General features: G+C 49.2%; 2 protein-coding genes across 4 annotated transcripts; both read left to right on the top strand.

Annotated features, from left to right (window-relative positions):
• Nucleotides 1-613: 613 nt before the first annotated feature.
• OGT (O-linked N-acetylglucosamine (GlcNAc) transferase) lies at nucleotides 614-20,540 on the top strand. Of its 3 annotated transcripts, none has more exons than XM_063313479.1 (22): nucleotides 615-763; nucleotides 4,023-4,203; nucleotides 5,596-5,839; nucleotides 6,510-6,578; nucleotides 9,480-9,596; nucleotides 10,988-11,067; nucleotides 11,391-11,586; nucleotides 11,740-11,880; nucleotides 12,384-12,484; nucleotides 12,759-12,912; nucleotides 13,000-13,101; nucleotides 13,452-13,631; nucleotides 13,747-13,905; nucleotides 14,097-14,186; nucleotides 14,628-14,753; nucleotides 15,347-15,517; nucleotides 15,658-15,774; nucleotides 16,020-16,187; nucleotides 16,407-16,559; nucleotides 16,689-16,941; nucleotides 17,053-17,176; nucleotides 18,781-20,540. In XM_063313479.1, exons 1-22 carry the CDS (start codon nucleotides 727-729, stop codon nucleotides 18,953-18,955), a joined length of 3,138 nt encoding a protein of 1,045 aa, XP_063169549.1. In that variant the 5' UTR covers nucleotides 615-726; the 3' UTR covers nucleotides 18,956-20,540. The 3 variants fall into 3 exon arrangements, with proteins under 3 accessions (XP_063169548.1, XP_063169549.1, XP_063169551.1); XM_063313481.1 differs by having other exon boundaries at nucleotides 621-763; nucleotides 4,053-4,203; XM_063313478.1 differs by having other exon boundaries at nucleotides 614-763; nucleotides 16,689-17,176.
• A 615-nt stretch (nucleotides 20,541-21,155) lies between these two features.
• On the top strand, nucleotides 21,156-23,999 carry LOC134504332 (centrin-2-like). Its single transcript, XM_063313491.1, has 4 exons — nucleotides 21,156-21,290; nucleotides 21,551-21,688; nucleotides 22,307-22,393; nucleotides 23,663-23,999. The coding sequence occupies exons 1-3, from the start codon at nucleotides 21,225-21,227 to the stop codon at nucleotides 22,391-22,393; spliced, it is 291 nt and encodes a 96-aa protein (XP_063169561.1). The 5' UTR covers nucleotides 21,156-21,224; the 3' UTR covers nucleotides 23,663-23,999.

Here is a 23,999-nt window from a genome sequence, read left to right as displayed (position 1 = left end):
CCAGTATGTGGAAATCCTTCCCTAACTCTGAATAAACCTGTTTCCGAAACGCCCCGCGGGATGTTTTGCTTTTGGCGGAGCCCGGCTCCGGGAGGGCCCCCGATACTAAGGAGACGCCGCTCCCTGGAGGGGGCCAGGCGGGCCCTGCGTCAGCGCCGCCTCCCCGTCGAGGAGAGGCGGCCATTTTGTGCTCGCTCTGGGTGGGGCCGCGGGAGCCCCGCCCCTTGCGGCGCCCTTCCCCCGATGCTGTCGCAGCCGAATTCCCGCCCTTTTCCTTCCCGTCGGCGATCGCGCCACATCCTCCCCCCGAGCTGGTGCGTCTCGGAAAGGGGCGATGACGCTCGCCGACGAGCTACGGCGCATGCGTGCTGCGCTGCTTTGGCGCATTGGGGAGTCCGGCGAAGGGTTTATGCGAGCGTGGAAGGAGACCTTCCTCTTGGCGTTTCTGCTTGGGCTCCCGTTGGGAAGATCGAGGGGAAGGAGACTCAGGATCGGCGCAGAGCCCTTCCTGTAAACCTCGCCCCTGCGGAAGTGGGCCAAATCCCTCCGGAGACCAGGGACTATTTTGCGGAGCGAGGGAAGAAGGTCCGACGAGGCGCTTCGCTCAGGCGCCGTCTCCGTGCGCGCTGCCGCCGCCATTTTGGGAACCACTGCCTGAGGCGCGAGGGGCAGCCGGGGAGCGACCGGGCACCGAGACCGATTGCGAGCGAGGCACCCGCCGGAGCCATGGCGGCGTCTGTGGGGAACGTGGCCGACAGCACAGGTACTTGTCGCCGCGGCTCCCCTCGCCTTTTTCGGGCCTGCCGCGGCCGCGCCTCCCCGCCGCTCGAGGGGGGTCTCGTCTGGGGCCGTCGCGCCGGCTCCAAGAAGGCCTCTCCGCGGGCGGGGGGCGCGCTGTCAAGGCCGACGCCGGGGAGGGGGCGACGGCGGCTGTTTGGGCGCCGGGGGGCGTGTCACGAGGGGAGAGCACGTGCGCGGCAGCCGGGGGGGGCCGTCAGGGAAGGGAAGCGCAGGCTGAGGCCGCCCCAGCGCCGGCGAGCTCCTTCTCTTCCGGGCTGGGAGGGCGCTGGGGTCCCGCCGGGAGTCTGGGCCCCTCTCGCATCTCCCTACCCCATGGCCCGGCGGCGCGCAGAGGCCCAGAGTTCAGCCCCGGCCTTCTTCCTGGGGAGTCCCTTGCGCTAGGCGGCGAGGCCGGTGGTAAGAAATTGAGCAGAACAAGCCCTTTATAAAGTCGGGCAACGGCCTTTAAAAGCGGATTTTAAGGGCGCAGGAAAAGTGACATTGGGATGCTGCTATAATACCCGTAAGACGCTGCTTAATGGGTACTTCCACAGCAGGGAATTAATCGGCTCTGGACTTAGGGATGCTGCGAAGGTGGAAGTATCGCAGGGAAGGGGAGCTGTGTTGGGTCCACGTGGTAGCTATAAGGCCCCAGGGTTGGAGCAGAGCGAGAAATACTGCAATTGTGTGATTTTCCGACGGCATATACTTGGCCTACTAAGCTAAAAAACTTAAAGAAATAGAATGAAAGTCTTGTAAATAGCCTTCCAAAAGGAAGAGGATTATAGCTGTTCACTTACTTTTCTGAATGTGGATTGCCTAACATTCTCCTAAATGGGATGCATTCAGTCAGAGGTGGGAGGGCATGAAATGTAGAATACAGATATATGGGTATGCACATGTGCAATTTCTCTGTACAGTGTTTTTCCAGCAACTTGTACTGCTTTCTTTGGGTCTGTAATTGTCTGAGAATGGGATACAGTAATACAATCCAATAGCATACAGTAAGGATGCTTGGCAGTTAAAAGCATGCCTGTTTCTTCAACAATTCTCTCTATACTTCACATCTTCCTTCCAAACAAAATGGTGGTTATGGTTTTATGGTGGTTGGAGAGGTCTTCCTCCCAGATGATGTTCAATTACAGCTTCTGGCGGGCTCAAGCCATCATGGTTTCCCATTCTTGTTTTAAATCATGACAGATTGTCACTTAGCTCTAAGGGCACCTGCCCAGGGAAGCAGCTAGCCATTCATTCATTCATTCATTCATTCATTCAAATTTTGTTACCACCATCTCCCCCAAAAGAGGGATTCTGGGCGGTTAGCTAATAGCACTGGGGGTGGGGCCTTGATTCATCTAAGTGCAATATGTGGCAATGTTGATAATGATAAAAGAAAGCTCTGGGGCAAATTTGGCTTCTAATGATAACCAAAAAAGGGGATTTGCATATGAATGTAATGCACACAATTTTTTTGAATGAAAAATAATGGAATACTATATATTTTTTCACGTTTCAACATTTCAAATGGTACAACTACAATTTAAAGGCAATTTCCTGACTATTTCTTAAGATTAGTATGTGGTTTTACAACGGTAAGGGGAATTGTGCCTCTGTACTACAGTGGCTTTTTTCCCCCTGAAATGGGTGATAACCTTTTTTCTGATAACACTTTATTTAGTTTGCATAGCAAGGGGATAAAGAGTTGCCCTGGGATTTGAGGCACTTGTACTCAGTTCCTGCCTCTCCGCTGTAGGCAGGTGAAATGGCATGGATGTTTTCCTGATGGATTTTTCATGCTTAGGAACTCATTGCTTCATTATAGAATAGTTTGAGGTTGTTCTCAAGTGCCTCTATGTAAAGTGTATTAAATCTCCTGCAGATGTGCAGGCTGTGTGGAAATCTAAAAAAAGCCCAAAGATCTTTTCAAAAATAGATTTGGGTCAGTTAAAGACAGTTCAAAATTATCCAGAAAATTATTCATTTTATTGAATGCATCTTGGGCAAGTGACTCTTACTTGCCTTTTAAATAGGAATAAATAGTACTGGCGGTGGAATAAAGTGCTTTGGGAAGGTTGCAGAAGGGTCTGATGGAAAACAGTTAAAAAGAAAAAAACACGGCCCCTTCCCTATACAACTTCTGTGTGGGCCCCTGTATTAAGCAATTCCTGGTCCCTGTAATAGGGCTATAATAGATGATCAGCATTTTTAAAAATTGGTGATCTTTAAAAATGAAATGATACAACACTGTTGAAATTGCATTATTTTTTTAAAAAAATCAAACATTTCAATGAGCATTCTCATTCCATGAGTTATTTGCTAAGTTACTCTCTTGATGTAAAATTACAGCGGAGTGTTGTGCAAGCTTTTATCAGGCTATTTGCAAAGCTTATGGAAATCTTCCTTTTCTCCTCTTAAGACACCATCTATGAGTTCAGTTTCTCATCAAGCTACTGCTTGGTTTATTTATTATTTGTAATGGTGTAGTTTGTGATAAATTATTCATTCTTTTAGTTTGCAACAGTTTATCAGACTTGAATACAGTTAATTTTAGGCATTGCTTCACTCAGTGTTTTAACTAAGTTACTGGCTTTTGAGGGTGTAAGAAAAATCTGATTCCTAGTCCAGCAAACGTTGAGTTTCACAATCTCCCCTTTCTCATTTTATTGGGGTGGGGGGAGGGTATTGCTCTGCAGCTGACAACAGATGATGAACACCCAGGAAGACAAACGGGTTTATAGCTTTCTCTGAACAAAGTCTGAAGGTCTTCTCAGCAACGTTAAGTTTATTTGGCAGCTAACCTGTATCTGCTGTATGTGATCTTTTCATTGCGTGGAATCATGTTTTTCTGTTCCTGCATCTGAACGTTTTGGTTTTAAGATATGGGAGGACTTGTATTGAATTATGGTATGTACCTGGCATACATTAAAGCTGTGGAGGATTTTCATCTAGTCTAGGTCAGATAGTCTGGGTCATGGCTAAGCTAAACCTGAGGATGCTAAGATGGAGGGGAATAGTAATCAGTCAAGAAAAGGACTGACGTCTTTGAAGCTTGACAAGGCTATCATTCATTAAACTAAAGACCCATATGTCTCTGTTTGTCTTTAATCACCAAATACCCCTTGGAATTTATGCAATGTTGGCATTTCATCTTTTAATTTGTACACCATTGTTTATCCATTTTTGTTCCCATTTTCTAACTTTTTGTTTTCCCCCCTCCCCTGAATGTTTTGGTGATTCTTCAGAACCAACGAAACGTATGCTTTCCTTCCAAGGGTTAGCGGAGTTGGCTCACCGGGAGTATCAAGCAGGAGATTTTGAAGCAGCAGAGAGGCACTGCATGCAGCTTTGGCGCCAAGAGCCCGACAACACGGGTGTGCTCTTACTGCTTTCCTCCATTCACTTCCAGTGTCGCAGGCTGGACAGGTAGGAGGCTGGTGCCTTTCTGCCCATTGCTTAGGGCACTGCTTAGAAAGAGGTTCTGGGCACACGGGTGGGCATTCTGAGATTCCCACTCAGGCTTGGTTCCTTATGTATGTGCATGCAGTCCTGGCCAGTGGAGTTTCTTATAGGTTGAATGTGGGCAAGAATATTAATTTTACAATAAAATGGTATTTCCAGTATTCTTCCCCTTTCTCATAGACGATTACCTTCAGAAGTGGGAACTGGATCCTGGAAGTCTAATTGCTCTCTTTGAACAAGTAGCATAAAGGGTTTTTAGCAACTTAATTGTCTTCCAAAAGGTTTCTGTGTTGTTTTAAATTTGTAGAATAAGAATATTTCAAAATATATTAAATAGGAAGCCACATTGCAAGTACATCTTTTTTTTTTAATTCGTTCAATCATGTCTGATTCTCAGAGACTGCCTGGAGAAGCCCCTGCAGTCTTCTTGGCAAGGTTTTTCAGAAGTGGTTTGCCATTGCTTCCTTCCTAGGGCTGAGAGAAAGTGACTGGCCCAAGGCCACCCAGCTGGCTTTGTGCCTAAGGTGGGACTAGAATCACGGTCTCCCAGTTTCTAGCCTGGTGCCTTTACCACTACACCAAACAAGTGCATCATATCCTCAAGTAAAGTTTCTGGTAACATGACAGCTTATAAAAATTGCAGGAAATGTTGAATTGAAGGAAAATGTTTCTGAATCAGTGGCTCTTGAGAAATCCAGCAAAATGACAATATTCAAAAGTGCATCTCGTGTTAGATAACAAGTCAGCTCTTTTTTGGGTGTAACAGGGTCTCGTTGGTCTGGGAAATACCATTTGTGTGGCAGAAGTTCTCTGTGTTTGTCCCATGCTGTAATACGTGATAAAAGGTAAAATACACACCAGCAATCCATGGTCCTTAACGGCCATCTGTGTGAGATTACCAGTGTTGCTGCTGCTGCAGTAATTGTTGAGAAAGGGATTGAAGATTAACTCATGTGCCCAGTTCCAGTGGTCCAGATTAAAGTCACTTTGGTCATTGTTCTCTTCACCAGGATGTCTTGAGTGAGAGTATAGATTCTCTACCCCTCCTCCAGAGCTCACTGGAAGCAGTAAGATTAATATCCACTTTGGTGGTTCCGTGAAAGAAGTGAACCTGTGTGCGTGTCGTGGCTACCTGTTGTGCAGCCCTCAGGCTCAAAAAGATGGACAGACTTGCTCTAATGAGTGGCAGTTCACTGTGACCACCTGCAGGCATTTTTTTTATCCCCTATTAAAACGTCCCTTTTAAATGTTGAACTCAGATGCTGTTGATTTGTAAGAACTGTCAGAGATCCAGGGAATAATTATTACTTCGATGAAGACATGTCAAAAGTTCAAATATTTCTGTGTTTTCTCTAGGTCTGCTCACTTCAGCACTTTGGCAATCAAGCAGAATCCATTACTGGCGGAAGCCTACTCAAATCTGGGAAATGTGTACAAGGAGCGCGGGCAGCTGCAGGAGGCCATCGAACACTACCGGCACGCCCTTCGCCTCAAGCCAGACTTCATTGACGGATACATTAACCTTGCTGCTGCTTTGGTAGCCGCAGGAGATATGGAAGGGGCGGTGCAGGCATACGTTTCTGCCCTGCAGTACAACCCTGTAAGTTGAGACGGTGCGGTTCTCTCCAAGAGCTTTTGCCTTCAAAACAGCTTTGTCACAAGCCCTTCAAAGTGGCACGTAAAACCCCTTTACTGCTGAGTAGGTGATAGTGGTACGGTTAAGGCTTATCTGTGGGTAGGCCGTTGGTATGTGTGTGAGCCAGCGGTCACCAGCGTGGTGCCCCTGAGATGCCTTTGGGTAACAGCCGTCAGAATTTGCAGCTCCCGTCCCTTCTGTTTTGAACTGAGAGAATTGGTATTTTGGATGAATTTCAGTTCACCGTCACACACCGCTGCTTGCTTGTGCAGCCTGTTGGGCTGTTCCGATCTTTGAAAAGGCGGTTGCCACCCGTTACTTTATGCACCTCTTCCAGTCTTCTCCCAACTCAGGTTCCCGGTATTCTTTCTCAGTGCAGGAAAGTGTCCAACAGGTAGTGATGTGAAAGCTATATGAAGGCTTACTATCTAGTGGGATAATTTTACAGAGGTGTGTTGTTTACAGACTTGCTTTACGATTCCAGTCCTTCCCTTTGTGGAGGATTATGGAAAATATACTAGAAGCTCAGTTGATGTAGCTTCTTCATTGCAATACTCTCATTTTCAATTTCTGATCTATCTGTCGAAATCCCGATTGGCCATGCTGGCGATGACACAACTCATTTGATTTTCAGGACTTGTACTGTGTGCGCAGTGACCTGGGGAATCTGCTCAAAGCCCTGGGTCGCTTGGAAGAAGCCAAGGTAGGTGTTCTGTAGAATCAGTCTTTTGAAAAATTTGAACGCTTGCACCAAGTCTTCAGTTCTCCGTTGACCTGCAAGAGTCCCAAGACATGGCTGAAAGCTGAAGGCCCCGAATTGCCCCAGAGTAGTGGCAGGGCGAGATATGGCATGCCCATGTTAACCCTTGCTTTAAGGCGAGAAATTGAACATTGAGCCTTGCTGCAGAACTAGACTATCCATTATGGTGAAGTGACTGGCAGGGGCACCACTACTCTCTGATCTGGAAATAACATGGGTTCCAAACTGAGGCTTGCCTGCTGATGCCAAGCCAGTGACTTAGTCCGTGATTCCTGTGAATGCTCTTCTAAAGTCCTTTGTGGCTTGTAAGTGTAGAAGAACCTTATCGAATTTTACCCTATGAATATGGCATTAAAAAGATTCTTTAACTCTTCCCCTCCCTCTTCCCCCTTATGTTTATAGTGGAAGAAAGGCTAGCAAACAGTACTGTTGTAGCTGGGTTCTTTGAAGCAATCTGTTTTTGCCCAAATGTCAGGTAAAGGTGTTGGTTTGCTTGGAAAATGACCTGATCAAAGAAAAACTTGCTACATTAAGTGGAAAGGTGGCTTCTAGCAGTCTGGTTTCCAACCAAGAATTTGAATACCAGGAGGGGTTTTGAGGCTCTTGGCGTAACAAAAACTTGGAATGCAAAAAAGGCAAAGAACAACCTGGAATTGTCTTGTTACAAGCCACCTTACGCATTTGCGCAGCAGGGGTGAGGAGTGTGGAGGAACCCGAAGGACCTCCGCGGCAGTCCTTCGCTTCGAGCCCCGCGCGCATGCTACGAGTGGAGTGTATGAACAGTGTAGCTGTCTGGCTGGTCGCTGTACCTCTGGGCGGGGGAGGGGATTTCGCTTGCCAGAAGGGTCAGTCGTTGGGTGTTGGGACCGGGCCTGTGGAGGGCAGGCTGGGCAGTGCAGCTGCCCTTGAGATTGGTGCTGGTGGCTTTGAAACGTCTTTTTGAGAAGACCAATGATATGCAGCCTGTCAGGTGGACAGCTAACATGAATTGCACTTCACTGCAGCTTTTAGTGTGACTGGTATAGGCCAAGACACTGCGCCTGCCTTAGGTTGCTGACTTCTTTATTTCAGAGCTTGGAGACACCTAGTCTGAAAGTGTTACTCTGTTTCTGTGATAATTCCACTAAAGAAGGGGAAGATAACTAAAAATACAAAGATATACACATACTTGAAATAAATTGCAATGTATTTCTTTGGCTGTCAGTGCATTTGTAAGATCAAACCAGCAAGGATATTTGCTATTTCAAGTGAAATTTAGGTTTTGTGGAAATTTCAGAGCCTTTCTTCCAATGTCCTGCTGTTTGCAGTTGCCCTGATTAACCCCTTCCCTTCTGCATGTCTCCCATGTTACAGAAAACTGTCCTGAACCCCTGTGTTAGACATATCCAGAGATTTTCAATTGCTTTGTTGAACTTTTTACTAATGATCTTGTTTTATTTTCTCTCTTGTTTTTGGTTTTTCACCATTGATATTGTATTTAGAAGGTTTCAGGTGGGTGAAACCTCCTATTCCATGCGTAAGGTGCCTCGCTGAAGGGAGCTCGAGGCCTGGATCTAGGGCAGACACACTCCTCCTCCTCCTCTTCCAGCAAGGAACGCACCGAAAACTCACATGAGAAATATGGTAACGGGTTTGTAACTGCCACAGCAAAACCATTTGCCTCCATGCCTGAATCTTCTGTCTTGTGGCTTCAGAAACAGTTTAAGTATTTAATGTACAAGCAAGTAATGTTAGAGAATATTTAATAGTCCTAGCCACAATTCTTTCAAAGATATATTGTAAAAGTAAATTAAAGATGTAAAAGAAATAATTGGAGTTACTATAGTTAAAGCTTCTAACTCTTCCTGGTTGTTCATTTTTTTCCTTTTTCTTCTTTGTTTGGATTGCAGCGTTCTGCTCTTCTGATGATGCGCTGTGATCCTGCAGTAGCGCAAAGGCTGCGCAGCGGAAATGCGCATTGCGTGCGATTGAGCCCTTGTGAATGGTTGATCAGATGATTCATCTCTAACTGCATGGCTTCCTGAGCCCTGTGCTGTAGGATTTTCAATACAATTGGATTGCATTGCATTCAGATTTCAGACACAAATTTAACGTTGATGGTTTTCACACAGGCCTCTCTGGTAGATTAATCAGTCTGGCTGGCCGTTCACAGTCTCCAGGGCCGTTCAACACAGTGCAGCAGTTTGCAGCGATAGCGCAGCGGCGCGCTGTTAGGGAGCGCTTGCGACGTCTTGCGCTTGCATTGCAGGGACCTGAACCTTTGGGCAAACCTGGTATTTGAGGTTTTGGAAGCTGAAGGCAGCACTGAGACGTGGAGAAAGGCAGGATCAGGACAGGACCCTGGAGTTGAAGGGGGCAGAGTCTTCTCCAGTCTATCTGTTTAAACGTACCGCGTGCACATACTTTCTCTCTTCGGTAGCTCATTTGGAAGAGGGTGACCAAGGGTCATCTAGTTAGTTTATGTGCTCTTCATCCAGCTTGCTGTCCAACCACTGTGTTAAAAGTTGCTTCTGTAGCTGACACTTGCTTTGGATTCCACAGGAATGCAGTTACCCTGGATGCCTGGTAGGGGGAGGAGCAGGGACTGGGAGTTTCCTGGGCTGAGTGCGTGTTGCAGTGCAAGGATCAGCATAACTGATGATGGTGGGTTTGCCCTTGGGTTTTGGTTTGCGCCAGCGCAGGATCAGCCAGCTGTTTACAGCCCTTTAGTTTTGGCGCAAGCAAGCCTATACTGCAGGATCACTTTTGGCGGGTTAGAGAAAGAATACTAACAACATTTCCCTCAATTTTCTTTTGTGCAATTATTCCCTCCCCTTGTATCTATCTATCTTTAACCCTTCCAAGGCCTGTTATTTGAAGGCAATTGAAACTCAACCCAATTTTGCAGTTGCATGGAGTAACCTTGGCTGTGTGTTCAATGCGCAAGGAGAAATCTGGCTTGCCATTCATCACTTTGAAAAGGTAACTGTTTGGGAATCTTGACATTCTGTGTTCAGAATACTTAGCTGAGCACACAGTGAGAGAGCCTGGCTGCCTGGGACAAATGCCAGGTTGAACTGGTGCATCTGTACATGCAGTAGTATGTGTGCCTGAATATTGATGCCTTAACAGGGATCAGGAAGAAAATAGCACTTGGAAACTCTAGATTTTTATCACTTCTGAGCTTTGGGAAGGATAATAGTGAAGAGGAAGGAGGCCTGCAGTTTGATGATCACGGTAGAAGTGGATGTTGGGAGAAATCCTAAGGGTGATTGTTTAAAACACACTTTCTTTTGTTTCATTTATAATTTACCATAAGACAAAACTTATTCCCACCCTCTTTGTCATGAACTTGTGTCTAGAGATATGCTGCCACAAGAACTTTTGAAGTGGGTGAGCATGTTGCGTGTGTTGTCATGTCCTTGGAAAAGTTCCCTCTTTTCCTGGGCTTAGGTGGTAGCCATTCAGTCCTGGGAAAACGGGTTGTGTTAAGGAGGTCAGTGACCCTTAACCTGAGATCACATACAACTGTGCAAGCCCAGGAGAAGATGGCGCTGCTTTAAGGAGGTGCCAACAGGTGCAGAGTGCATGTTCAGCTTGTTAGTTTTGGATTTCAACCGCAGCACATCCTTCCTTCCTTCTATGTAGCTACTAGTAAGCCATGGAGCTAAGATGAAAGGGACTTCCTAGACAAATGGCCTTCAAATGTGATTTTGGTACATGTAGTCTTTGACTTAAAACTGTTCGTTCAGTGACCATTCAGAGTTACAGCGGTGCTGAACGAAGGGACTTCTGACCGGTCCCTGGAGTTATGGCCATTGCAGCACCCCTATGGTCACGTGATCACCACTTGCACCCTTCCCTGCCGGCTTCCCTGGAAAGTCAGTGGGGAAGCTGGCAGGGAAGGGTGCAAGTTGCTGGGGAAACTCTCCTCCACCTGCGTGCCCTCCCCAGTCTCTCTACTCTCATACTGTGCCGGCTACCTGCACACCTCCACATACCCTTCCTGACCCATGCTGCGCCCCCTCCCTCCCCACCCAGCAGCAGCCACTTCCTGCTTGCCAGCCTGGGACTTACGACTTCCTTCTGGCTTCCCCACTGACTTTGGTTGTGGAAAGCTGGCAGGAAGTTGCCTCACCTAAGACTGGGATTCAGTTAACCCTGCTACCGGGACTGCAGGGATTGCCGTTGCTAAGCGATGGAGTCGCATTTTACGACCGCATTGCTTAGCAACAGAAATTTTGGTCCCAATTGTCGTAAGTCAAGGACTGCCTTTGCCTCATGCTGCTGATTCTCTTTGCTGAACCAGTAGGAAGCAGAGTCTGTCAGATGGTCTAAAGCAGACCTCTTATTGTTGTCTTCAATTTTCTAAGGCTGTGACCCTTGACCCGAACTTCTTGGATGCTTACATCAATCTGGGGAATGTCTTGAAGGAAGCCCGGATATTTGACAGGTAATCAAACAAAATGGATTCTTTCCAGGCTAGGGCTTGTCTTCCTATCCACCTGTGCTCCCTGTGGAGGGTTGTGGGTCAAGAAAGTGTAGGGTCACCCTAGGTGTATTTACTAAGAAACAGTCACAGTCCTCAGGGTTTATTCCCAGGAATCGCAGAGGTAGTGCTTCTTGTAAAGGAGGGGAAACTGTTGATCTCCTTTACCATTCCTGACAGTGTCCCATTTTTGTATGCCCATGAATTAAAACAAGCACTGCTTTGCATGGTTGTTTATTCTTGTTCCCTGTGGGTCATCAGCTTGATGTGTCACGCCTCTGTTTTAGAGCTGTTGCAGCCTACCTGAGAGCCCTGAGCCTGAGTCCGAACCACGCCGTTGTGCACGGCAACCTGGCCTGCGTCTATTATGAACAGGGGCTGATTGACCTGGCCATAGACACTTACAAACGTGCCATTGAACTGCAGCCACACTTCCCTGACGCGTACTGCAACCTGGCCAACGCGCTTAAGGAGAAAGGCAGTGTAAGATATTTTTCGTGGCCGGCTGGGGACGGGCTTGATGGGTCACGAGGGATGGCTTTCCATATTGAGGCCTGGTTGCGTGGCAGGAGCGTTGAAAAAGAGTGCCGTTCTTCTCTCTCAAAATAGTAAAGCTAGTGTGATCTGCATTAACAGGTTGCTGAAGCAGAGGAGTGTTACAACACAGCTCTTCGTTTGTGTCCTGCTCACGCGGATTCCCTCAATAACCTGGCAAACATCAAGCGGGAACAAGGAAACATCGAGGAGGCCGTTCGCCTCTACCGAAAAGCTCTTGAGGTAGGCTTCTCGGTCCTTATCCGTTACCCTCTGGGTCCTGTGTGTGTATTCCTAGAGAGCCTGGCTGGCTTTTCGTTAATTTGGCAGCGGTGAATTGCAGAAACAAAGGCTAAGGAAAAGGAGATTGTTCCCTTGAATTTTGTGTACCTCTTGGGGAGGGTTATGTTTTGTTTCTGTTTCTCAAGGGCCTCTGCAGGGAGACTGAAAACCCCTCTCCTCTTTCTGACCAGCTAGCGCAGAAAGGGAACACTCAGAGAGGAAGGAGGAATGGGAGGGAGGGGCTGCGCGGGGAGTTTAGCGGAGGGTGGGACGGCCAGTTCGCGGCACAGAGGGGTCCTGGGCAGCTCTAGGGAGGCATGTGGTCTGTCGTTCAGTGCACACAAATAATTTTTTCAGTAGTTCTTTTCAAGTAAGAAGAGGATGCAAAAGTGGTCGAGTTCTTAGAGACAGGCTTGGACAGTGAGATTTTCTTGCGAGAACTAAGACCGTCTTATTTCCTGCAGGTTTTCCCAGAATTTGCAGCTGCCCATTCCAATTTAGCAAGTGTTTTACAGCAGCAGGGAAAGCTGCAGGAAGCACTCATGCATTACAAGGAAGCTATCAGGTAAGGTTTTAAACATCTGGGGTGGTTGGATTGGGAGACCCTGGGCCAGTCGCTCCCTCTCAGTCCAGCTCGCCTCACAGGGTGGTGGTGGTGTGGAAAAGAGGAGGGGGAGGGAGCATCAGGTATGTTCCCTGCCTTGAGTTATTTGTAAAAATAATGAAGGTGGGATAAAAATCTAAAAAGAATGAATGGCTGGATAGCGGCCGGTAGGAATATTTTTCTGCTGTGAATAATGCAATCCCTTACAACCCCCTTCCTCTTCCTTGTAATTTAGAATCAGCCCCACATTCGCAGATGCCTACTCCAACATGGGGAACACCTTAAAAGAGATGCAGGATGTCCAGGGAGCTTTGCAGTGCTACACACGGGCCATCCAGATAAACCCTGCCTTTGCTGATGCCCATAGCAATCTGGCTTCCATCCATAAGGTACTCCTGGGTCTGGTCCAAGTTGGGGAGGGTGGCCAAGGCAGCGAGCAGGCTGCCCTCATTTAGCCACCTTTCCTGTGCTTCCAGGATTCAGGGAACATACCGGAGGCCATTGCTTCATACCGCACTGCTCTGAAACTGAAGCCTGACTTCCCTGATGCCTACTGTAACTTGGCACACTGCTTGCAGGTAAGGAGAGCTTTTATTGTCACTTAGGAATTACTTTCTTCATGAAAACAGTGTTTTGGAGGGCCATCACTCTTTGTGGCATGCAAGCAAGTCCGTCTGAAGAGCGTGACTGAGAATTTTCAAAACAAAAAGCTGTGGCTCTGTTGTAGAACATGTGCTTTGCATATAAAACATGGGGCTGTAGGAGTCAGCGTAATGCACGCCAAGTGAGAGCTCTGTTTCTCTGTTATGCCTGAGGTCACAGCTGATACTTCCTTGAGCTTGTGTTCTTTGAAAATAGGGCAGTTACTGTGTATTTGCAAGTCCTACACAAGCGGTGCTAATGCTATATGCTGCTGGTTCTTTTTAAGATTGTTTGCGATTGGACCGACTACGATGAACGAATGAAGAAGCTGGTTACAATAGTTGCTGATCAGCTGGAGAAAAACCGCCTCCCTTCTGTCCACCCTCATCACAGCATGCTTTACCCATTGTCTCATAGCTTCCGAAAGGCTATTGCAGAGAGGCATGGAAACCTGTGTTTGGACAAGGTGGGTTTGCTGCTCAAAAGCTTCACAGTGTTCCTTCCTCTAGAAGACATGGGCTTGTAAGTAATTGGTCCCTTTTCACTGCACTAGAAGTAGGCTGCCATTTTTTTCTTGCCAGATCAATGTGCTTCACAAGCCCCCATACGAGCACCCTAAGGAGTTGAAGGCCAGCGAAGGACGGCTCCGCGTGGGCTACGTCAGCTCTGACTTTGGGAATCACCCCACTTCCCATCTCATGCAGTCTATCCCAGGCATGCACAACCCTGATAAATTTGAGGTAAGGGGCCTTTGAAGAAAGTTGGGCACCTCACTTAAATCTAGTGGAAATGTCCTGACCTCAAAGTGGCAGTGGTGGGTTGTGCTCTTTGCAAATACGCCCTTTTTTTGATTACGTGCTGTGGAAAGCAGGCTCTTCAGAAGGCTCTGGTGGTCCTTAATCCCAAGCATGTCGGTATTGCTTCTTTCTAGGTGTTTTGCTATGCGCTGAGCCCCGACGATGGCACAAACTTCCGAGTAAAAGTAATGGCTGAAGCAAATCATTTCATTGATTTATCTCAGGTAAGAGTGATCCCCAGGATGCTTTTCTGGACAAGGGGAGCAAAAGCTCTGAATTTTGGGCTCTGAGCATAGCAAGCTTTGTAGAATTATGTGGTTTCATTGTAAAAATGGTGGGGCGTCATCTTAAGCTTAAGTTCCAGAGTTAACCAATGCAGCATGAAGGACAAGCCATGCACTCTACTAGTAAATGACCAAGGCAGTTAAAAGCCGCACCACAGCATTTGGAATAACTTGTCCATGCTTTTAGTTTTAAGTCTGGAGATTCAGAAGTTGTAGCAAAATTTGTGGTGTCTTCCTGCAATCTGTATTTTTGGAAAACAAAGTCAAGTGTTGCCCTGATATCTCAGTTCATGAGTTTGGGTTGCCATCCCTTGATTTGGCAGATTGAACAAAGCAGAAAGATGGCTTGGCAGCACGTTTTAATTTTTGTACCTGCCCTAGGTTCCATGCAATGGAAAAGCTGCCGACCGCATTCACCAGGACGGCATACACATCCTCATTAACATGAATGGCTACACCAAGGGAGCCCGTAACGAGCTGTTTGCCCTCCGGCCAGCACCGATCCAGGTAACGGAGATGTCCTGGAAGTCACTTTAGATGCTTGTGGTCACACACGATACAGGGCTTCTCTCTGTGGAAATTCCCTTCTTTCTCCCTACGTCCTTCAGACTTAATTTTGTACGCGTGGTGGGTGAATTTTGTCCATGTTGTTGCAAAGGCGTAGAAAACTTGGTATATGGTAAAAGCTGTTTGTACCCACCTTGAGGTTGACTCACAGGTGAATGGCCCAAATCTCACTTAGGACATAAATACATTTTTTAACGTTCTTAGATCCTCCTGGTTGCAGTACAGAGATCTTTCTTAGTAGTAGTAGTCTTAGTATAGAGGTTATTCATCTAATATATTTAAAATTATAATTAAAACTGGTTCTTTGGTTTTATTTTTTTAAAAATCTCATCCTTAGTTGTCCACTAAATAGACGAAGTAGTAATCAGTCCTGTGTTGTCTCTTCTGAAATTTTATGAAGGGGGTTTTCCTGGCTAGTTATGACAATTGCTGTCTTGCTACTTTTGTGCATGTAAATTAGATGAGTTATTTCAAGACACCGTTAGGTATTTGTGGAGACCTTGATGCTAGACATGTTTTATTTTCACTTCTAGGCTATGTGGCTGGGCTATCCTGGGACTAGTGGGGCTTTATTCATGGATTATATCATCACGGACAAAGAAACTTCACCCATAGAAGTAGCTGAACAGTACTCCGAAAAGCTGGCTTACATGCCAAATACATTCTTCATTGGAGATCATGCTAACATGTTCCCACACCTGAAGGTACTGTGGGGTTCAGTGACCAAGGCTAGAATCAGTCAGCTTTGTTTAATTCTCTCTGTTTTTTTCTCTGAACTTAAATACAAGAAAACATCAAACCCCAAATCTCAAATTCTCAATTTAAAGCATTTCTTTTCTTTCAGAAAAAAGCAGTAATTGACTTCAAATCGAATGGGCATATTTACGATAACAGAATTGTTCTTAATGGAATTGATCTGAAGGCCTTCCTTGACAGCCTACCTGATGTAAAAATAGTGAAGGTGAGACAATTTCAGGAACATATATAGCATAGCATGAACATACAGACAACTAAATGGCAGAAGATTGCAAACAGGGAAATGAAAACGCTAACCTGTACTGGAGAGGGGAAGGGCAGGGAATATAGAAAACGATCTGTTAGCTGCGTGTCTGTATGTAATTGAGTGGCTTGATTTTAGCATTTGCTGTTTCCTCCTCCTGAAGGAAGACCTTTAGGTAAATGGGGTTTACTTGTCTTGGCTTCTAGATGAAATGTCCTGATGGAGGAGACAACGCAGACAGCAGTGCTGGTCTCAACATGCCTGTCATCCCCATGAATACAATTGCAGAAGCTGTGATTGATATGATAAATCGTGGACAAATCCAGATAACGATAAATGGATTCAACATTAGCAATGGATTAGCAACTACCCAGGTGAGGAACTACGTATCCCAGCTCCCTGTCTGGAATTCTGGAGTTCATACAGTTGAGGGTCTTGGTTCTGAAGGGGGAGGAGGGAGCTGACCTTGTGGAAGACAGTGGAACGGGAGGAAGACAGGCCTGAAGGCAGAAGGCCGCAGCTGCTGCAGTGGCCGTGTGCTGCTCAACAGCCCCTGAAGCCACATTGCGTCAATTCTCATGCCTTTCGTTTAGATTAACAATAAAGCTGCAACTGGTGAGGAGGTTCCACGCACCATCATTGTCACCACTCGATCCCAATATGGACTGCCTGAAGATTCAGTTGTGTATTGTAATTTCAATCAGCTTTATAAAATTGACCCTTCCACTCTACAAATGTGGGCCAATGTGAGTAATTGGATATGGTTGTTCTGGGTTGTTCTTAACATGCGGACTTGAGGGAGTTTTGTCTAGGTTACGTTGTACGTGCTTGGTAGGAAGCACTAAACCCTCCCACCTTGTCTCTCCTGCATTTAGATCCTGAAGCGTGTTCCAAACAGCGTCTTGTGGCTGTTGCGGTTCCCGGCCGTGGGGGAGCCGAATATTCAGCAGTATGCTCAAAACATGGGCCTTCCCCAGAACCGCATCATCTTCTCTCCAGTTGCTCCCAAAGAAGAGCACGTGAGGAGGGGCCAACTTGCCGACGTCTGCCTGGACACCCCCCTTTGCAATGGCCACACTACAGGGATGGACGTGCTCTGGGCCGGGACTCCGATGGTCACAATGCCAGGTAAGGGCAGACGGAACGTAGCAGTAGAGTCGGGGGGTGGGGGGCTCTGCTTCCTTAGTCCGTCAAGAAAGCAGCCTGTGCTTGAGGTGCAAGCTTATGTTCTGCCTGCAGGAGAGACGCTCGCATCCCGCGTTGCTGCCTCCCAGCTGACTTGTCTTGGCTGTCCTGAACTCATTGCAAAGAGTCGGCAGGAATACGAAGACGTTGCAGTGAAGCTGGGAACTGATCTAGAATAGTAAGCGTGTGTCTGAGGGGGGTGGGAACTTTGGTGTGGATTGAGTCCTGAAAGCACAGCATATTTCTTCAAAGAGGCATGGGAATGGTGACATGCTGTCAGGTCAGACTTCAGGAACGATTTTCATTCGTTCATTTGTTCATTCATTCAATTATTCATTCAATTTCTATGGCCGCCCATCTCAAACAAGTGACTGGGTGGCAAACAATCATAAAATCAATTAAAACCACATACAAACACAATACAAAGTATATATATAGCAGCCAAGAAAAATCATAAACACAGATGTTAACATAACCAGGAAATGGAGCCCTTCACACACTTGGGACCCCAGGCCTGGGCACACAACCAGGTCTTCAAGGCTTTACGAAAGGCCAACAGGGCTGGGAGGAGGGAGAATGTTCCAGAGGGCAGGGGCTATGGCAGAAAAGGCATGTCTCCTGGTCCCTGCCGGCCAACGTTCCTTGGCTCACAGGACCTAGAGCGCGCCCATCTTGCTGGACCGGATTGGACAGGTAGAAACAACTGGGAGAAGACAGTCCCTCAGGTAAACCCAGTCCCAAGCCATGAAGGGCTTTAAAGGTGACAACGAAACAAACTGGCAGCCAATGCAACCCCTGAGGCGGTGTTAGATGTGCCGAATAGCTGACTCCGTTTACTGCCCGTGCAGCTGCATTCGGCACCAGTTGAAGCTTCCAAATGCTCTTCAAGGGCAGCCTCGGGTTGAGTGTGCGGCAGTAATCCAGATGGGAGGTCACAAGGGCATGAGTAACTGAGCAGAGCTTCCCAGTCCAGGAATGGGCACAACTGGCATACAACCTGAAGGTGTGCAAAGGCCCTCCTGGCCACAGCTACCACCTGCTCTTCCAGCTGGAGCTGTGAGTCCAAGAGGGCCCCCAGATTGCGCACCAGGTCCATCTGCGGCAGTGCCATCCCATCCAGTACTAAAGGTGGAAAAACCTTGGCACCGGAAGGCCCAGGTACCCAAAGCCGCTCTGTCTTGCTTGGGTTGAGCTGAAGCCCATCACACCCCATCCAGACCCCTACAGCGTCCAGGCACTGGGACAGGACATCCACGGCATCGCTCAGGCAGCCTGGGGTGGAGATATAAAGCTGGGTGGCATCCGCAAACTGATGATACCTCACCCCAAACGGTTGGATCGCCTCACCCAGTGGCCTTGTGCAGATGTTATATAAGGATGGCTCAGCCTGGGCCAAGCCTCCTGTGGCGCAGAGTGATAGGCAGCAGTATTGCAACTGAAACTCTCCCCGCAACCCGAGTTCGATCCCAGCGGAAGCTGCATTCTCGGGTAGCCGGCTCAGATTGACTCAGCCTCCCATCCTTCCGAGGTCGGTAAAATGAGCACCCAGCTTGCTAGGGAAGGCGACGACTGGGGAAGGCAATGGCAAACCACCCCGCTCTGTAGTCTGCCAAGAAAACGTCGCAAAAGCGGCGTCCCCCCAAAGGGTCAGATGTGACTCGGTGCTTGCACAGGGGACCTTTCACCTAGCATGGCCCAAGTGCTTTGGAACATGAGAAAATGTGAGCTTCTGAAGGCCAGGTGGTGGGTTTCTAATCACTGGGGGTTTATTCTCCCCCGTAGCCTGAAGAAAATCCGTGGCAAGGTCTGGAAGCAGAGAATATCCAGCCCCCTGTTCAACACCAAGCAGTACACAGTGGAGTTGGAGCGGCTCTATCTTCAGATGTGGGAGCACTGCGCAGCTGGCAACAAGCCGGAGCACATCGTCAGTTCCCTTGAGAGTGGCGAATCTGCCTGAAGGAGCTGGTGTGCGGAAAGCAATCGGGAGGGCTCCTGAGCAGAGGCCACAAACAGGGATGGGAGCCGAAGACTTCACCTCTGCTGCATCTGCCCGGTACTTGTAGCAGAAATGATCTATGGTTGAACCTGGAGAGTGCAGCTGGACTTGCCTCCTGCATGATGGGGAGATTGGAACTTTTTGTCCTGTGTGAAGCATTTGCCACTGAGCTCTGTTGAGCCCTGATGTGTGTCTCCGGGCCAGGCTTTACAAGGAAAGGTGTAAAAGGGCCAGGCAACTCTGATTTCATGGATCAATTCAGTTTTTCTAGGAGTTAGATCTTTCTCTTCCTTCGTGGATTGGAATTGGAGCTTTTTTAAAGATTGGTTTTTGGGTATTCCTGTTGGTACATGTGTGGGTCTGACAAGATTTCCAGCTAGTTTTGAGTTGCTCCTCCCTGAGAGTCTCTCTGCTGGTGAAGCTTTTTATGGGTTTTATAAACCGCTTAAGCCAACATCAGCCTCCTTAATGTTTGACACATCTCTTGGGCTTCGTGTGCTGCAGTGACTCCGATGAGGGCTTTTTTTAAAGCCTCATCTGTCAGTTAACTTCAGAATGGCACATTTCTCTGTAGAAAAGTTAAGTTGAATTTAAAATACAGTCTCCCCATCTTTCCCTGAAATATGTGGAGAAAATCCAGCCCGGTGCCAAATGCCTATCCTTCAGGAAAGATAATTATGGAGTTGCAGGCGTAGCCACTGTAGCAAAGACTTTAAAAAATAAAGCTCTGGTTTGACCAGCTTGGCCCACGGACAGGTATTCCGCCCTTCCTCAACAAAGCAATTATGTGCAGGGCGGCTGACCTTGACCTGCCTTTGTAGGCTCCCTTACTAAATGAAGCTCTTCTGTTGACTTCAGCAGAAATGCAACCCCAGGTAAGTATGGATTTCCTTTTCAGTGTCTGCCTCCAGTCTGAATGGTGCTGCTCGCAGCCCGTGGAGCGATGCAAGGCAGAACTCCCCCCACCTCACCCCCGGCGCCCTCAGATAAATTGTGACACACCTCCGGATGTGGTTGCGTTCTGGATAGGCAGGAAAAGTAACTCAGCCCGACTTCTAATCTGCTTTGGGCCTGCAAATTAACAGCAGCATCAGTGGGCAGATAGTGCCACACACAGGTGCTCGATAGTTCCCTATGTGTGGCTGGTGGAGCAGACCCGTCGTTTGTCCCCGCTGATGCTTAAATGTGGCTCTGAAGGGGGCTTTTGTCTCTGCTGTGCCGGGAGCTGCTGCTGCTCAAGGCGGCAGGGCAGCGTGACCCTGGTCCCCACCTGGAGAGCCGCCTGTGTGCAGCACCACAGTGTGCAGGGCCACTCCTCCGTGGGGGAGACCTCCCAGCCCCGCCTCGTGTCAGGAGGGCAGGGATGGGTGTGTGATGCCCAGGTGGGTTTGGGGCCTTGTTTGTCCTGAACAGAGTAACCACTGTGTAGTGGAGGGGAGGGAGCCCCTCCTGGCTTGGAGGATAAGCTGTTTTTCCTTCTGCTTGCTCGCTGTACCAGCTTTTGTTTTCAGATGAGTGTCCCACAAATACAAACGAAATCACTGGCGCGTGTCTCCTGGCTTTTTTTCTCGGCGGGACCGGGGTCGGGGAGGGGCTGGGCGCGGTGGGGGTGCGGGCGAGGGTCTCGGGGACGGCGGGGGGCACGTAGCCCCGGGGCCTGCCGGGGGAGCCCGGTCTCCAGGAGCGGGTTAGGGGTGGGCGGCTCGCGAGCGCGCTTCGCCGGGCGGGGCAGTCGCCCCTCCCTCCGGAGTCGCCACGGCAACGCCGGTCGCGGCGGAGGAGCGTTGGGGCCCCGGAGCGGCGGATGGTGAGGCGGGCGGCCGGGCGGCGGGGAGGGGGCCGGGGCGGCGGGGAGGGGGCCGGGGGCTGGGGCGGCGGGGAGGGGGCCGGGGTTGCGGCCGGCGGTCAGCGTGGCTCTCGCCCGTCCAGGCCCATAAGGGGAGGGGGGCGGCGGCTTCGCCGCGGAGGAGGGGCGGCCCAAAGCTGGAGCTCAGCGCGGCGCACAAGCAGCAGATGCGAGAGGCGTTCGACCTGCTGGACGCGGACGGGACCGGCACCATCGACGTGCAGGACCTGAAGGCGAGCGGCGCCCGCGGGCGGGGGGCGGGATGGAGCGCTGCGCTGGCCGGCCCCCCGCCCCGCTGCTCACCGCCGGCCCCCCGCCCAGGTGTCCATCCGCGCGCTGGGGTTCGACCCGACCAAGGAGGAGCTGCGCCGGATCGTGTCCGAGATGGACAAGGAGGGCGCGGGGAAGATCGGCTTCGACGCCTTCTACTCCGTCATGGCCCAGAAGATGGTACGGGCGGCGGCCCGAGGCCGCGGGGGGGATCGCGCGAGTTGGCCGGCTTCGGGCGCGAAGGAGCCCCGCCCCGGTTGTCGCTGTCTCTGTATCTGCGAGTGGGAAGAGCCGGGCTGGGCAGTTCCTCGCGGCTGAGAGCCGGGTCTCGGCCTGCCCACGAAGGGCCTGGGAAGCCTTGAGAGGGCTCTGCGGGGCGAGAGAAACGAGCTTGTCCCGCTCCCTGAGGAAGGCTTCCTCCTCCTCCTCCACGCGGTTAGTCAGAAACCGATTCCAAAGAGGACATCCTGAAGGCCTTCAAGCTCTTCGTGGACAAGGACAGCGGCAGGATCACCTTCAAGAACCTCAAGCAGATCGCCGGCGAGATCGGAGAGAAGCTCACCGACGAAGAGCTGCAGGTAGGTTTGGGGCCGGCCCGCTGCAGGGTGGGGACGCCCAGGCAGAGTCATCCAGCTATCTCTGGGCAGGTAAATCCAGGTTCCCTCTAAGGAAATGGAAGTGGGGGAGGGGATTTTCCTGCTCTTGCGAATTCTGTGAACTGCCTGGTTTGGGGACTGGCCAAGCTGCCTTTACTGCGTGTTGAAGGAGACTGGTGCCAGCCCCATGAACTGATCCCCGATGGAGTTAGCTTCCGAGTGCCTTCAGGAATGGTAGAGTTTGCTCACCAAACTTAGATCCAGGATGCCTGGGGAGCCGTTTCCCTCTGATGGAGGATTGCAGGTGTGCATATGCGTGCTTAAGGATTCCTGTAAGAGGAGGGATGTGTGAAGACACTTAATACTTAAATGGCTTCAGTTTCCTTCTAGCTCCGGACAGTCTCCTCCAGAAGGCAGTAGCTTTTCTGAGAGCCTTCTTACGCTCGTCACTTGCACTCCATCCTTCCAGCTGGGGAAGGAACTAGGAACATCCTGGCAAATTCTTGGCACCCCGTTGAAGACGGGTGGCCTTCTCCATCTCAACCTTGCACCCTGGCCTTTTCCATCAGCAGTGGATCGATCTGTTTCTCTGCCCCACAGGAAATGATCAATGAAGCTGACCTGGATGGAGATGGGGAGGTGAATGAGCAGGAGTTTCTGAAAGTCATGAAGAGGCGCGATCACTAGGTGAGTCCCCCGCCTCTTGAGCACGTCTGGGAGCTCATTGCCTTCTGCAGAGCAGAAGGGGATGGCAGGGCAGGGGCTGGTGAGGAGCCCGGGGGTGCCTTTACTGCTCTTGCTTGCAGGAACATGAAAGGACTCTGGTTCAGGCACCATCAGGGTCTTCTTGGCTTCAAGCAACCCTTTCACTGCTACTGAGTAGGGCAACAAGGAGGCTGACTTAGGGGATGCCCTCTCTGTTGCAACTCTTTGTAATGGTATGTGGGAAAGACCTTGAGAAATGGGGTGAAGGGATGCTGCCTAGGGAACGGTCAGATAAGAGAGGGCATAGCCCACAGCTGCATAATGGGCAGAGAAAGAGGCTCAGAAGGGACCCTCCCTAGTTTCTCGGGCTGTAAAGGAGATGGCAGGAGATCTGTACAGTCGGGACCAGAAATATTGGAACAAGGATAACTGTTTTGGCATTTGGCCTCTGTACACCACCACACATGGTTCCAATATTTCTGGTCCTGACTGTACTTTCAGACTTGCAGATCGATGTCAGCTTTCCCAGGTAGACCAGACAGGAAACACGACCAGATGGGCTAATTCCACTTTATTGTAAGACCACGTTAACAGAATCTTGGGCCAAGAGCCAAGGGACAGAGCTTGCCTGGAATGATGGGATTGTGTCCAGACTGCAGAGCCAGTAAGATAGGTGTAGGGCTTGGCCAGGAGAGGAAGGGAAAGAACTAGCAAACTCTCAAGCAGAGAAATCTCAATCTACGGACAGGCAGAGATGCGCTATTGAGATTAAGAACATCCCCAGGGCTGGGGGAAGACAGCCTCTGCCCTTTCAACTTTCTGCAAATTGTTGAAAGACCTGGCTGTTCTCCCAGACCTTGGGCTAGGATGGTGGTTGAGCTTTTCCAGGGGGTTTTGGTTGGGTCTTTCAGTCAGCAATATTCTTTTTCCCTGATATACTGTATGTTGTTTTCCTTTATATTTCTTTTAAAAGTTTAATTGTAAGACAGCTAGAATCACTGTGGAGTCATGCAGCCTTGAAATGTAGTAGTAGTAATAGTAGTAGTAGCAATAATAATAATAATAATAATAATAATAATAATAATAATAATAATAATAATGGTTATGATAGAAGAGTGTGGGATTTGTACTGCAAAGGAACTGGCAGACTGGCAAGGCTAAAAAGGGTAATTGGTATCTCAGCATGCTGTGAGAACTCATAATGTGGTTGAGCATGTCGTGTGAACCAGAGATTGTGTTTTCTTCACCCAGGCAACACACTGTATGAGCCCAGCCACAATATCCCAGGCTGAATAAGGGTCCATCCTGGCTGGGGAACATCTGAGTTTCAGGTGATTAAGAGAGAAGCTGTTCCATCTTCAGCAAGAGAGACTCCACTAAGAATCAAAAGTGCAGGAATAGCCTGATATTTTGTGATGGTGGCAAAATGTTTCATAGGATTGGGGAGGGGGTGCAGCAGGGAGAGGAGTTGGGCTGGCCAGTCCAGTTTCACGCGGGGAGCTTCCATTTTGCATTCTCCGCTGAATGTGATGGTTTGTTCCTGATGGTTTGTGAAGGTTTCCATCAAAGCAAGGTCGGTGCAGGGGCA

This window comes from Candoia aspera, chromosome 12 (genome assembly GCF_035149785.1).
Source record: "Candoia aspera isolate rCanAsp1 chromosome 12, rCanAsp1.hap2, whole genome shotgun sequence".
NCBI classification, from domain to species: Eukaryota; Metazoa; Chordata; class Lepidosauria; order Squamata; family Boidae; genus Candoia; species Candoia aspera.
This window is presented reverse-complemented; position numbering and strand designations above follow the sequence as displayed.

What these genes read in the sequence shown, in the direction of transcription:
- OGT (XM_063313478.1), top strand. Translation starts at nt 727, where the DNA reads ATGGCGGCGTCTGTGGGGAACGTGGCCGACAGCACAG. An exon ending in CAGTGTCGCAGGCTGGACAG is followed by an intron (nt 4,204 to 5,595) that starts GTAGGAGGCTGG and finishes TGTTTTCTCTAG; the next exon opens with GTCTGCTCACTTCAGCACTT. An exon ending in ATTTCATTGATTTATCTCAG is followed by an intron (nt 14,187 to 14,627) that starts GTAAGAGTGATC and finishes TACCTGCCCTAG; the next exon opens with GTTCCATGCAATGGAAAAGC.
- LOC134504332 (XM_063313491.1), top strand. Translation starts at nt 21,225, where the DNA reads ATGGACAAGGAGGGCGCGGGGAAGATCGGCTTCGACGCCTTCTACTCC. An exon ending in CCGTCATGGCCCAGAAGATG is followed by an intron (nt 21,291 to 21,550) that starts GTACGGGCGGCG and finishes CCACGCGGTTAG; the next exon opens with TCAGAAACCGATTCCAAAGA. An exon ending in TCACCGACGAAGAGCTGCAG is followed by an intron (nt 21,689 to 22,306) that starts GTAGGTTTGGGG and finishes TCTGCCCCACAG; the next exon opens with GAAATGATCAATGAAGCTGA.